Consider the following 15,452-nt stretch of genomic DNA (forward strand, 5'->3'; position numbering starts at 1 on the left):
CTCAATTTTCCTTACAGAATGCCTGCTGGTTATGCAGATCGTTCACCAAAAAATTACATCTGGTCAAGCCTGAGAGAACTGCCTACTAGTGACATGTCTTCTACCGTGACTATGTGTGATACGGTTTCCATTCACCGAATGGTGGAGGACCATTTCAGAGATAACATCCTATTAGACATGAAAACAAAGTAGGTGAGTGTAAAGGAGTGCTAAGTCTGGATTATGGTTGCATAGAACGAAAAAATAAATGTACTAGTGGCTGAAATGAGCAACAAATAATGTACATTTATTAGACAAGAATACATCAACATATAAAAAAGAATGCATCAACATATAAAAACACATAAAAAAAATTCCTGAAAAGATAAGGTCCATAGACTTCCCTTGCGGGCAATGGTAGATAAATGTCCTCACCTTTTCTGGTGGTTGCGGTGGGCTAGCTTACTTAGCTGTGGTCCCGGGCTTAATAGCTTGGCACCACCGCAACATGTGTGTAGGGAGAGCCCAAACGGAAATCACTATGGGTCCAAGTCAGTCCAGAAGATCTTATGTGTCCGCACAACGCGTTTCCGAATAATCCTTCATCAGGAGCGGGTCTATTAGACATGTCAGACAGTCACATGTCAGACAGTCCCTTTCAGTACTGGCAGGAAAAAGAGGCAATTTGGAGTCCCATACACAAACTGGCTTTGCATTACTTAAGTTGCCCACTCTCCAGTTTGTACTCCGAAAGAGTTTTCAGTGCAGCTGGCAACCTTGTCAGTGATCAGCGTAGGAGGTTACTTCCTCAAAATGTGGAAAAGATGATGTTCATTAGAATGAATTACAAATTCCACGAGGATGACCTCTACGAACAATTACATAAAAAAATTACAGAGGCGCCTATGGTGGATTCCAGCGGGGACAAAATAATATTGTGTGAAGGAGAGGATGTACACACTGATGGGGATAACGAGGACGAGGACAACTTGTAATGTAAAGCCAGTTTGAGTATGGGATCAGCTTGTTTTATGGGGGGTCCAAACAAACCTATCATTACAGCCACAATTGCTAGTCCTTGTCGCTGAAATGATTGGTTTGTTAAACTGTCCTGTTTCGTTTACAACATAAGTGTGGGTGGGAGAGCCCAAGGACTATTCCATCTTGCACCTTTCTCCTTTCCATTATGTGCTGGTTGGGGCATTGCTGCCTGACATTTTAAATTAATGTTATGGTTTGGTTTAGGAACCGATGATTTATTTTTAAATTAATTTATGATTAATTTACCAGCCAGGGGCTGCACACAGTGAATTGTTTTTAAATTAATTTATGATCAATTTAACAGCCAGGAGCAGCACCCAATGAATTGTTTTGAAATTAATTTATAATCAATTTAACAGCCAGGGGCTGCACCTAATGAATTGTTTTTAAATTAATTTATGATCAACTTAACAGCCAGGGGCTGCAGCCAATGAATTGCTTTTAAATTAATTTCTGATCAATTTTACACTGGGCTGTCACTGTCATCGGCATAGCTGCGCAGGGGTGCTGTGCTCCTGTCTGTCGAGGGGCTGCTGCCCAAAATAATAAACAATTTTTTGTGTGTACGTGTCAGCCACACCTGTCATCGACATAGCTGCGCAGGGGTGCTGTGCTGCTCCCTGTCAATGGGCTGCATGAATATGGCAATGAAAACTTTTTTTTAAGTTATTGGGTTACAAAGTTTTATTTTTAATGTTAAACATAACAGAAATGTTATCCTAACAGCTTATAAAGTTATATGCTCTAAAAAGCTAAAGCCTATATTTGTAAAAAACTAAAGCCTAATTCTGCCAAAAGAGAGACTGACACCACGGCTAAACTTAAGAGTCACCTTCTGGATGTGAATTGTCTCATTTGCATGGGGAAAACCCAACTCTCAGATGAGATGGATCTCAGCCAGTGGACAACATTGAAATCATCATTAAAAAGTCACAATGGAAGACTACAGTATGGAGAATCTTTCTTCACAGTCAGGAGAGGCCTCAGAGAACATGAAAAAAAAGATGCTCTAGGTGTTGAACTTCAAGGGATTTCTCCATCATGTTCTGCAGTGTGGAAAGGTTTCATTCACATGTTTTCTATAAAGCAGTTCAAAGTTACAGCCTTCAAAGTGTCTGGCTATAACACCCACCTTTGCCAGGAATTACCAAAAATTATTATAAGCAAAGGATTCATCTGTCCGGAATCTGTTTGTGAATTCATGGATCATATTTGGCCTGAATGAACTAATACATCCAGTGATTCTGTCACTGTATTCTGTAGCCCACTTTATTCCTACCTGAATCGCAAACTGAAATACGGAATAGTAAACACAGACAACATGGAGGCCTTTGTTATTCCGCTGCCTGCATGCCAACCAATACCTCCCAGACTACACCCACTGGGGGGGACCAGGTCTTGATAATGACCATCCCCATCTGTTGCTACTAGGCCTTCTTCTTCCAAAGCATCCATGCTGGACTTCCTGTCCAAAAAGGGTAAGCAGGGTACAGAAAGAGGAGCTAGATGTCCCCAATGACATTTTTTTCTTCTATCATAAATGATGTGGAGATAAGAGTTTCAGATGTTGGAAGTACAGGGGCTTCCACCTATTTGGCTTCCCTCCAGAGAAAAGAGCTCTGTTCCTCAGGAAGTGTCTATGCCTGAGCTGATAGGTAGGTAGTCTCTGTCTGTTGGTAAACACCCTTCAGGAGATGGCAACCCAGAATAACAACAACTATAATAATGTGTCCACTGATAACCAGCCTGATCCCTTAACATCAACATACCCCATATAGCCAACTCATAACATGACACCCAGTTTGCAGCCTTCTCTTCCTTATGACACTAAATCAGTCGCCATGGTTGATCAATCAGCCATGTGTGGTCCACCCAATTTTTGGCCTTCCACATTTTAACATTCACATATCTAAGAAGTGGACAATGGGAAAAATTCTGTTACAGAACAGAAGGTTTGCAAAGGATTATTTAAGTCAATTGTCTATTTTTGGAAAGCATGCTTCCTGGTCCCCTTTTGGGATGAAAAAAATCAACTCCCAGCAAGCAGGCATGGTGCTCAAAAAGACACAATGTAATACTTAAACCTTAGGTCTGAAATGTTGCATTTGCTTCTCTGTTCCACTTGTTCATAATATATCTCATATGGCTAAGTGGACAGTGGGAACAACGGCAGTTTGAAGGCCACTAACTATGTTTTTTTTATGTCCCTCTACAGGTTGGGAAATGCCTTTATAGAAGATTTGCAAGCATCCTTCCTGGTCCCCTTGTGAGCTGTGAGGTGGTCAAAGTTGACTGGAAACGAGTGAAAATAAATGTTATTGAGGTTATTAATACTGTAGGAACAAAAACAGGCCCATTTTATGTTTTTTTTTATGTCCCTCTAGAGGTTGGGAAATGCCTTTATAGAAGATTTGCAAAGCATTATTTAAATCAGTTGTTTAGTGATAATAAATGTTATTGAGGTTATTAATACTGTAGGAACAAAAGAAAGGCTCATTTTATGTGATCTTAGCTATTTTTTGATTTTTTAAGAAAAAATCCAGATCCAAAACCAAAAACAAAACACGAAAACAAAACACGGAGGTGAGGTTTTGGCAAAACCAATCCAGATCCAAAACCAGGGGAGATCCAGATCCAAAACCAAAACACGAGGGTTGGCGCACATCTCTAATTCCAATGAGCACACAATTCTGTGAATTAGCAGTTCCACCATTTTGTGAGTGACAGCAATCTCACTCTGTGAGAGTGCTGAATCTGTAGTTAACCACAGGGTTTGATGGCATACCATATCTGTATTGCGCAGGGAACACGTTTCGGTCATATTACAGACCTTTATCAAGGCACAGATATATCAAGAAGCCACAGCCATGTGAAATAGTCAATCTGGACAATCAAACCATCTAATTTAATAGGAACAGAAGCATGACTTACCAGGTGTAATCAATATACTCTTCGCTAACTCCACATGTCATAGTGGAACGGACGCCAGACAGGCCACGCCACAAACTGAACATGAGCATCCAAGCCTCATAATGAACACACCAATCCACCTCTTCCCTGATGACCCACATGATGCTCACCAATATTGAGCTTCACCAGGGCTCGTCCCCACGATCGTGTCATTCTGCAATCACATCACAGCCACCAGCAGAGGCCCGTCATGCTCAATATAAAGGGCGGCAGCACAATGTCATCACGGTCACATGATTGCTATAAAGCGAACAGTTGACCGTATCATAGCAACAGGACATAAACACACCAATGCTTCTATATAACGCCTGTTTTGACCTTTAAGCACGCCTGCGTTCTTAATTCCACTCCCCGTTTTCAAGCACCTTCCCCTGTTACCACCCACATACGCCTCATCCTGTCACTCAAAGTAGCAGGCATTCGCTATATAGCGAACAAACGATTTACGGCCGCACTGACTGGTTCGCGCATGCGTATTATAAACCGTACGCATGCGCAGAAGTGCGAACATCGCTCGGAACGAGCGTACTGCCGCTTACGAGCGGATCTGAATCAGGCCCACTGCGCAGTCCCAAAACGTTGGAATATGCAGCAAGCATAAAAATTTTCTATTGACCAGACCTGGAGTGACCCGTTTGTTCGTGTGCTTATATGAGTGCAGGATCAGGCTTGTTTATTTTTCATGCGGGAGCACCCAGGCAGTTGCTTCAAAACCAGTGAGTGCCAGACTATTGAACTGTATATATATATATATATATATATATATATATATATATATATATATTAGTTATGATCAATTTTAAATCACACTGGATGTGTGACTATTTTATAAATTGACGTATTGTTTTAACAATTGTATTACACCCATATATATGGAACCAGTAAATGCTATTTTTATTACCACTGCCTTTAACACTGCTGTATACATACATTTATTACAGATAAACACCATATAGAAAAACTCTCATTTTTATTTCACACGTCATTAAAACGGTGATATTTGCGTGTACAAATTTTCACTCCATGCCAATTTAGGAATGATTTACAAAGAAGTGTTAATACAATAAGGCAAAACTATCCTCTCTCTCTCTCTCCAGTATACACAAAGAAGTATGGAGCGTATGTGTATACTTTTCTTCTTTTTAGAGCCCTGTAGCCCACTCTGCTCTGGAAGATACCATCTCAGGCTGTCACAAATATGTCACTGCTGGGGCCCATCCTCTCCAATGAGTGACAGCCGAGACAGCACTATCCCTTGCCGCCTTGTTTCACTGCCAGATTGCCAGGTGGTTGAGCTTAGAATGACACAGGGGCGGAGCTTTGGGCTACATGGAGGTGAGGCTTTAAGCAGCCCATAGCCATCTCCCCAGCGGAGATGGAGCTTCAACAAACATACCACCTGAGTGGAGTGGGTGGGGTTGTGAATGGGTGATGTTTCAGGCACCCAGGAGGTGAATGGTCAGGGCTTCAGAATGCTGTTGGTGCTGACAGGATTTTTCTTTTTCTGTCTGCACTGCAGTGGATTCTGTGGGCCTACTATCATGGGGGGCCTTGTGCTGCATCTTCACCTGCCCCATAATTAATCCGGCCCTGCCCAGTTTTACTCTGCATATTTCTCTGGATCGTAATGTTGAGTTGGCAGAGAATATCCATCTCCCAGGCTGTAATAAAAGAGAGAGCAGTTCAGTTATTAGACAGAGCAGTTGTTAGATAAGAGTTATGATAATACTAAATATTAATTCAAATAGTACTCTAGGTACTCTCTCCTCCCACCTGCCCACTCAGTGACAGATCCAGGGGATGGCGAGGGGAGGGGATCGATCAGAGTCCTGATTGTCCCCCTGGATCCATCACTGTATCTACCTGGTCTCTTTCAGACAGGCAGAGGATCGTGAGGCAGCATTCATTTCAACATGTTTGAAGGTTATATAGCCAGATAGAGACATATTATTGAATTATAGTTTTCAGTGGCACAATGCCTTTAAAAAAACGGTAATGTTGGGAGACCTGGACTAACACAGTAGATTTAAAGCAGTGATGGCTGATCTAATCTTAGTACTACACATCCTATAGGTACATGCTGTTTATTAGGTCCCACATGTGTGCTGACATTTCAGATTACAATTTTATTTATACATTACCAGCTTACCTTGTATTTATAGGTAGCAGCCAATACATCTTCTGATGTCCAAATACTCTTTGAAAGTTCTCGAAACCAAGAGGAAGACCATCTCTTGCAGAAGAGGCATCATTAACGATCAGTTCTACGTTAAGGACACAGAAAAAACATGGATAAGTCACAGATGTTTATGAAGAGAGTATGGGCTCATGGATTAGCAGGGATTCATTCACGTGAATGTCAACACCCAAGGCAGAACATTGCATTGAGCATTTCACTGCCTCCGCTGGCTTTCCTTCTTCCCATAGTGCATACTGATGCCATCTCTTCCCCAGGTAAACGATGCACAGGCACCCGGCCATCCACATGATGTAAAACAAAATGTGATTCACCAGAGCAGGCCACCTTCTTTCATTGTTTTATGGTCCAGCTCTGTAACTAATGTTTCCATTGTAGGCACTTTCGGAGGTTGACAGGGGTCAGCATGGGCACTCTGACAGGTCTGTGGCTATACAGCAGCACAGATGGTGTAATGGTAGCATTACTGCCTCACAGCACTGAGGTCGTTGGTTCGATACCCACTATGGCCCTAACTGTGTGGAGTTTGTATATTCTCCCTGTGCTTGCGTGGGTTTCCTCCGGGTACTCCGGTTTCCTCCCACACTCCAAAAATATACTGGTAGGTTAATTGGCGCCTAACAAAATTACCCCTAGTGTGTGTACGTGCGTGTGCATGTGGTAGGGAATATAGGGCCTGATTCAGACCCACTCGCGAGCGGCTGTCCGCTCGCAAGTGGGTCGATGTTATGGACTGAGCATGCGCACGACGGAGGGAGCTCCGTCGTGCGCATGCGCCAGACGCGAGGAGCGAAGGAAAGTCCTTCGCTTGTTGTGTCCGATCAAAGGGGGCGTGCTGTCAATGTTGATTGACAGCACGCCCCCTTTGGTGGGCGTGCCGGGGGCGTGCCTCCCTGCCGGGGGCGTTCCTAAGGGAACGCCTCCCGTCAGAAGCCGGCCCACTGACATCACTAGTGATGTCAGTGGGAGTGATTTTGGCTCTGATAGAGCCAAAATCACTCGGGAGCTTGCGGTTGAAAACCTCAACCGCAGGCTCCGGCTCGCAAATTCGATGGTCGCGATGGTCTCGACCATCGCGACCATCACAATGCACGCTCGTATAGCCTGTGGGTGGTGACCCACAGCTATACGAGCGTCCAGGAGGACGCTCCATGAAAATGGAGCCCGGCCCTCATTCAGAGCGTGCGCTCTGCTCAGAGCGTACGGCTCTGAATGAGGGCCATAGATTGTAAGCTCCACTGGGGCAGGGACTGATGTGAATGGCCGAATATTCTCTGTAAAAGCGCTGTGGAATATGTGTGCGCTATATAAGTAACTGGTAATAAATAATAAATAATACAGCCCCATACACAGCAAGCTGTGTTGCAGGATGTTTTCTGATAAATTTCTATCATAGGCAGCCTAAAATTTATCAACAATTTGTGCTACAGGAGGTATTTTGTGTGACAAAACCAGGTGGGCTAGCCTTCACTCCCCACGCACATCAATGAACCCTGGGCATCTTTGATCCTGTCGCCAGTTCACCATTTGTCCTTCCTTGGATCACCTTTGGTAGGTTCTAACTACTGTGTACTGGTAACACCCTGCAAGACCTTTGATTTTGAAGATGCTCAGATCCAGTTCTCTAGCCATCAGAATTTGGCCCTTGTCAAAGTTGCTCAGATCCTTACGTTTGCCCATTATTCCTGCTTCCAACACATCAACTTCAAGAACTGAGAGTTCACTTGCTGCCTAATATATCCCACTGCTTGACAGGTGCCATTGTAACAAGATAGTCAGATAGTCACTTCACCTGCCAGTGGTTTTAATGTTATAGCTAATCGGTGTGTATCCTGATTATATTCAGCGGGATGGATAGACTAAGGTCCTGAAGTACACAAATGTTCTCCTCTGACAGTAAAACACATTTGAAGCTCCTTATCAAAATGAGGGCCAGGAAAATCCAGTATAATAACCACGTATCCACACTTTTAGTGGCAAAACCACACATGTTCCAGGCAGCAAATAGAGGCAGGGTAATAGCATCCTTCAGCAGGAGAAGGCCTGACATCTTCCTAATGCTACACTGCAGTTGTCAGTAGAAGATGACCAGTGAGTGCAAGTTCAATAAATAAATGTTTATTCTTTTTCTTGCATATTAGGTCAAATAAAAGAAGAGATAAAGTTCCCTCGCCCACATCCTATGATGGAACTATGCGCCTTCCTCCTAGAAGATGGTGCTACACTATCATCTCTGTCCCACTAATGCTAATGGAGACAACTACGCCATCATTTAATTATCTTTCTATCATTTCATAATTCTAAGAGTGAGCTTCATTACCAACTGTCAGCCTGTTTCTCACTAAGAGACAGCAGTTAAAGATGAAGAACATCAGCAATACGATGGACAATGCTGCAGATGCATAGAACAGGAGACGGATGTCGAAAGATATTTCAGTGTTCTGTTCATCCTGCAAAGGGGAGAAAAAGAGCAGAGTGATAATAAAGACTTATGTTTGCCCAGTCGCAGGGTAAATGAGCATGTAGAAAATACATGTGCATTAAAGGTAGAGATGAGCAGTTCGGATTCTGTGGAATCCGAACCACTCCGAACACTGGCGATCTGATACTACCCGAGCCGCGACTTGGGTGTTCCCGTCTGACTCGGATCCCACTTCGAGGCCGAACGTCATCCTCCCGACGTCGGATTCTCGGGAGACTTGGATGACTTCCGGCCTCTATATATGGCGCCATGCTGCCGTGACTTTCGGCGCCATTTGTCACTCGGCACGCATGCTGCGCAGAGTTCGGCAAGGAAGTTGACTGTGTCCAGACTCCAGACTAGTGGCTACTGGCTGTGCTGTTAAGTGACTGTAGGGGCAGTGCAGTAGTACAGTTTAAAAAGTGACTCCTTTGGCAGTGCAGTAGCCCTCTGTGTATACAAGCACTGTGACTCCTCGGGCATAGACCTCTGTGTATACAAGCATTGTGACTCCTTGGGCAATAGCCCTCTGTGTATACAATCACTGTGACCCCTTGGGCCGTAGTCCTCTGTATATATAAGCACCGTGACTCCTTGGGCAATAGCCCTCTGTGTGTCCATAACACACAAGTACTGTAACTCAGTAGTGAGTGGCAGTGAGTGGCAATGTTTCATAGATGTGCTTTAAACTGCGGTGCCTGTTGCTTAGGGTTCTATTTACTACAATCCGCATATTGAATGCAGATTGTAGTGTGATATTATTGACTCACAGGGATTTACTACAAATCCCTTGCAGGGACAGAGCTTGCAAGAAAGCTCTGTCCCTGCGAATCCCATCCGCACACTAGTCACAGTATTTTCGCAAAAAATACTGTGACAAAGTGCCCGCGCATGTGCCGACTGGCCGCCGCTGCTACCCCCCGGTGCTAAGCCCCGCCCCCGGTGCTAAGCCCCCACCCCTGTGGTCGCAAACCCCCTGCTACTCCCCCTGCCCCCCCACGACCCCACCCCTCTCCCTTAATAGCATTTACCTGCATGATCCGGGCCTCCGGTGATGTCCTCCATGCGTCTGGTCAGGTGATATCCCATACTGCACTGGGACCCGATCACCTGATAACCGGGCCGCAATGCACTTTGGGAGACCAGCTGACCGGAGGGGAGACATCACCGGAGGGCCGATCACCGGTCCCTGGAGTCAGGTAAGTAAAAAAAATTTTTTACTATTTTTTTTCTTTTTTTTACAGTAATCAGCTTGCGGTCTGTTTAGACCACACAGCTGATCACTGGGACCGACTCCCGGCTCTGCTCTCCCCATTAGAGCGGAGTAGGAGTCCAGTAACCGGGGTAGACCCTGGATAACGCCCCTCCAGGTGGCGTTATTATCACAGGGCCTCCCTATGTCTTTTTTTCACAATATATTTTTAGTAACTTTGGCCAGATCACATTTCCCATTACAATTATGGGAAATGCGATCTGATTACTAAAAATAAGTGATACTTAGGGGCTGGGGTAGAATTTTACGAATTCTACTCCAATTGCCCTGTAATAACTATAGGTGATACTAAAATAATGTGAAAAGGGTGTGAAAACACCCTTTTTCACTTTATTTTAGTAAAAATAATGTTAATAAATAGAGCCCATATTAACCAGCCAGCTCACTGCAGCCTTTGGCCAGTAATGGTGAAAACAATATTGTGAGCTGTGAGGTGGTCTAAATTGAATGTAAATTACTGAAAATTAATGTTATTGGGGTTAATAATATTATAGGAATAAAAAAGCCCAAATGATGTAATTTTAGCTTTTACAAATACAGAAAAAGAGGAGGTCAATATAAGAAAATACAGACAAGGAGGGTCACTATAAGGAAATACAGATGAGGGTCATTATACTCACTATAAATTTTATAGTGAGTGTCTAAGAGCTCAAATGGGGCTGCTGCTGCTTATTTTCTATATTGACGGTGATACCATACCATTGGGAACACTATATATATTTTTATCGTTTTATTAGAACCTCAATTATTGTTTTTTCAACATTTAGTGCTGTAGAAATCCCTATTTTTGTGAATGCTGAATGCATTTCTCATCAATTCCTTTTTTCTAGACTTTATACTTTACTATTTGTTGATTACCAGTATTGAAAGGCAAAACAATGATCAGCCAACATATCAGTATGGGAATTGTAGTTCACCAAGGTCCCTATAGACATCGCCACCAATGGTGTGCTAACATGTAACACTGCAGGGGCAATGTGTCCAAGGATTTTTTTTTTAAATGTTTATAACCAGTAATGGTGAAACTCACATACATATACCTCACACAGGACAACAGGAAGACAATCTTACCTTCCAGGACAGAATGAAATATTGGAGAACTGTACCAGCAACGAAAAAGCAAGACAGCAAGGAGTACATTAGCATCAGCAGGAAGGATTTGTAATTGGAAAATCCAACACAGTTATTCAGCCTGTAATTAACACAAGACTTCTTTGTTAATCACAAAGCAATAAATATAAAACACATCAGACAAGCTGCAAGTCTCTAACCAGCACATACCCAAAGCAATGATGGTCCATCGTCAGTACACATCTGAAAGTAAAAAAAATACACAAAAATGTTTATTTACTAAAACAATCAGTTAGCAAAATGCAATGTAGGATACTGCTATCCTACAAACTATAGAAAAAAATATTTGCAGTACCTCAGCCAGGGGCAAATCCGGGAGGGGGGGAGACGTTCAGTGTGATCGCTCCCCCCAGCTCTGGCAGAGGAGACTGCTGCTGCTACTCAGGGGCAGCAACCTCCCTGGTCCCATTACAGTGCAGTACTGCTGGCTGGGGAGAGAGGCTGCTGCTGCCAGGTAAGAGGGACGGGGGTGGCTCACATGACCCAGGTCATCACGACGCAGGATATGCCTTTCACACTAAAGGCGACCCGGGTCGAACCCAGAAATAACCCTGCTACCAAACAGGGTTGCTGACCCAGGACTGCGACCCAGGTCAGCCCCTTTCACACATAGGGCTCTATTCATTATGTTAATTATTGGGGTCCGAACCAATAATTAACATACTAGCTTGACACGAACACTGGAGCAATTCATCATTGCACCGATGGGGAGACAGCTGAACCAAAAATCAGCTGTCTCCACAAAGCGCTTCACTGCTACTTTTGGACGGAAGGAGCCAGACAGGGGCGGACAGAACCGAAAGGATCCCACTTTGTAACCCGGGACTCCTTCCCATAGATGGCAAATGCTCCCACAGTCAAGCTCCAAAAATATTGTATTTTTTGAACTTGATGAATTCTGTCCCCATACTAGTGTATGGGGAAATCGGGCCATTCCGGGAGAGAAAGGTAAGCAGGAGATATCTGTGATACTAGTATATGGGGATTGCGCGCCATTCTGGGAGAGAAAGGTAAGCAGGAGATATCTGTGATACTAGTATATGGGGACAGCGGGCCATTCCGGGAGAGAAAGGTAAACAGGAGATATCTGTGATACTAGTATATGGGGACAGCGGGCCATTCCGGGAGAGAAAGGTAAGCAGGAGATATCTGTGATACTAGTATATGGGCAGGAGATATCTGTGATACTAGTATATGGGGACAGCGGGCCATTCCGGGAGAGAAAGGTAAGTAGGAGATATCTGTGATACTAGTATATGGGGACAGCGGGCCATTCCGGGAGAGAAAGGTAAGCAGGAGATATCTGTGATACTAGTATATGGCAAGTATAAGGGAAAGGGAAACCCCAAGCACTGGTACCAATTAAAGTGAAGATATTAATGCGACAGGCTAAACTCCTACAATATTGAAAAGGTCATATAAAAGGGTAGGACATACCCAATAGTGTTCAAAGAAGGAGGTGCTCCCAAGAGAGCAAAATACACAGAAGAAGAGAACGGAAAAAAGTACTCTCGTTTTTTTGGGGCACAGTACAGCTGTCTATATCAGTAAAACATAACTTTTAATAGATACACGAAAAGCAAATAATTATCTAAAAAGGACTAACCACATAGAACGACATGAAAAACACACAGTGAAACCAAGCTAGAGAAATGGCTATAGCATTGGTTCACAGTATAAACAAACAATAATAAATCAGTAGTGTCATGAATTAATGCAATAATGAGTTCAGGCATGTGGTCATACGATAATCATACAATATAATATTCGAGACTTGCAGGTGAAAAAATCTCAAAAAAACTTAAATAAACAGATAAATTTCAACAGATAAATATCTGAAGTAAATACTGGAACATCAATCTGCCATAATGACATGCACATAATTATTGTAACAGTGTACTGATCGTATCATATCAAAAAATCCAAAATGTATAATAAATGTGGAGAATGATATAACACTGTTATCCAGCAGAATTATAATAGTTATATCATCGCACTGAGTAAGAAAGAATATAAAACGAGTAACAGATACTTCTCACTTAAGGTAAGGGGATAAGTTGCTTCTTTATCCCATTTACAGTTCGTATTGAATAGGATATGAGCGTACCCACCACATGTACCATGAGGGTATGAAAATAGTAAAAAGAGTCGGCATCCACTAATCTCCTATGTGACTCCACCTAAAGCCTGCCATATAGATAAGTACAGGAGGCTAATGATAGAACAGTAAGGGAGTGGAAATGCCTATAGAAATTGATTGACAGATCAGTGATAACGGCAGGGAGACAAAGAGTCCCCTCTACCTAAATGAGCAGAAGATCTCTCAATATGTACTCGTGGGTATAAGAGCTCCCATAAGGAAAGTGCCAGTGAAAAAAGATATAAAGATAGGAAAACAGAACCTGGAGATACAAGTAGCACACCTCACCCCACTGATGTCGCATAACAGTGCAGTGGGAACATTACATGAGGCGGTGTAGTCCGGGTGTTCCTAGGAATGACAGAGAAAAATACCTGATACTCAGTGCGGCAGCGGCAGTGTCCAGTACACAAAGTTTATTTACTGAATCATTATTAATGCATGTGGTCATATGATAATCATAGAATTATAATAGTTATGTCATCGCACTTAGTAAGAAAGAATATAAATCGAGTAACAGATACCTCTCACTTAAGGTAAGGGGATAAGTTGCTTCTTTATCCCATTAACTATTATAATTCTGTTGGATAACAGTGTTATATCATTCTCCACATTTATTATACATTTTGAATTTTTTGATATGATACGATCAGTACACTGTTACAATAATTATGTGCATGTCATTATGGCAGATTGATGTTCCAGTATTTACTTCAGATATTTATCTGTTGAAATGTATCTGTTTATTTAAGTTTTTTTGAGATTTTTTCACCTGCAAGTCTCGAATATTATATTGTATGATTATCGTATGACCACATGCGTGAACTCATTATTGCATTAATTCATGACACTACTGATTTATTATTGTTTGTTTATACTGTGAACCAATGCTATAGCCATTTCTCTAGCTTGGTTTCACTGTGTGTTTTTCATGTCGCTCTATGTGGTTAGTCCTTTTTAGATAATTATTTGCTTTTCGTGTATCTATTAAAAGTTATGTTTTCCTGATATAGACAGCTGTACTGTGCCCCAAAAAAACGAGAGTACTTTTTTCCGTTCTCTTCTTCTATACTAGTATATGGGCAGGAGATATCTGTGATACTAGTATATGGGGACAGCGGGCCATTCCGGGAGAGAAACGTAAGTAGGAGATATCTGTGATACTAGTGTATGGGGACAGCGGGCCATTCCGGCTGAGAACGGTAAGTAGGAGATATCTGTGATACTAGTATATGAGGACAGCGGGCCATTCCGGGAGAGAAAGGTAAGCAGAAGATATCTGTGATATCCCCTGCATTACCTTTTTGATGAATGGCCTGAAAACTTAATTTTTACAATTGCAGATGAAAATTTTAACTTTCACCTGCTTTTGTAGAAATTAAGTGATGATGAATAGACCCCATAGTCTACACCCCTGGGTCGGTGCACGTGCACTAGCAAAAACCTGGGTATTTACGTTATGAGTGAAAGGGGTATAAGTTATGTGACTCTATACCAATGACAAAATTGCAAATATTAAGCAATTTGTGGACTTACACATCACAGGCTGAACAATGGAGGCACCGGTCAGGCTTCAGCAGCTGGCATTTATCACAATATCTGATCGCTATATAAAAAGAAAACAAAGGTTAATTAATAAAACCCAACAGTACAGTAATGGAAGAGTTTTAATGATACAAATGTAAGTTCTCAGTCCTTAGCCTAATCCAGTGGTTCCCAAACTTTGTGCCATGGCACCCGCTGGTGCCTCATGGCAATTGCAGGGGTGCCTCTGGTTGATGGTCCAGTACCAAAGAAAATAATTTTTAGTCAGTGTGATTGGCAAAACCAGTGCTAATGGCTGCCAATCAACAAATTTGTGGACAAAAATAAGCGCAGCCCTGTCAACCACCACATAACTGAACCTAAGGGTGACATATAATCAAAATTTACTTTGTGCTGAATTTCTCAATAAGAAACTTTTGGCCCAGGTGTGCCATGGTAATAATGCTGATACTCTAGGGCGCCGTGATTCCAAAAAGTTTGCGAACAACTGGCCTAATCTAAACTTCATTCAGACTGAATGAACAATTCTCTCCTGCCCACAACTGCTGGGCACTATATAACAACACAGCAGCACATCAGGCAATGAGAGAGCAGAGACTACTTCTGCTTAGTGGCAACAGCCTCCCTGGACCCTTCCAAGAGACGCTGGGAAGGGAGACTGCTGTCACTGAGCAGCAGCAGTCTCTGATCTGTGCCTTCCTAATGTGTAATGGGT

General features: G+C 42.8%; 1 protein-coding gene across 1 annotated transcript in view; it reads right to left on the bottom strand.

Annotated features, from left to right (window-relative positions):
* Nucleotides 1-4,989: 4,989 nt before the first annotated feature.
* LOC148505864 (palmitoyltransferase ZDHHC20-B-like) overlaps nt 4,990-15,452 on the bottom strand; it is a 41,330-nt gene continuing 30,867 nt past the window's right edge. Inside the window, exons 6-11 of the mRNA XM_088447668.1 lie at nt 14,729-14,798; nt 11,203-11,235; nt 10,993-11,113; nt 8,508-8,637; nt 6,140-6,254; nt 4,990-5,651 (exon numbers count right to left, since the gene is read on the bottom strand). Of these exons, the coding sequence (XP_088303794.1) occupies nt 5,591-5,651; nt 6,140-6,254; nt 8,508-8,637; nt 10,993-11,113; nt 11,203-11,235; nt 14,729-14,798 (530 nt within the window). The 3' untranslated portion in view covers nt 4,990-5,590. The remainder of the gene's footprint in view (nt 5,652-6,139; nt 6,255-8,507; nt 8,638-10,992; nt 11,114-11,202; nt 11,236-14,728; nt 14,799-15,452) is intronic.

Source organism: Taudactylus pleione, unplaced genomic scaffold (genome assembly GCF_031769625.1).
Source record: "Taudactylus pleione unplaced genomic scaffold, aTauple2 ptg000436l, whole genome shotgun sequence".
Lineage (NCBI taxonomy): Eukaryota > Metazoa > Chordata > Amphibia > Anura > Myobatrachidae > Taudactylus > Taudactylus pleione.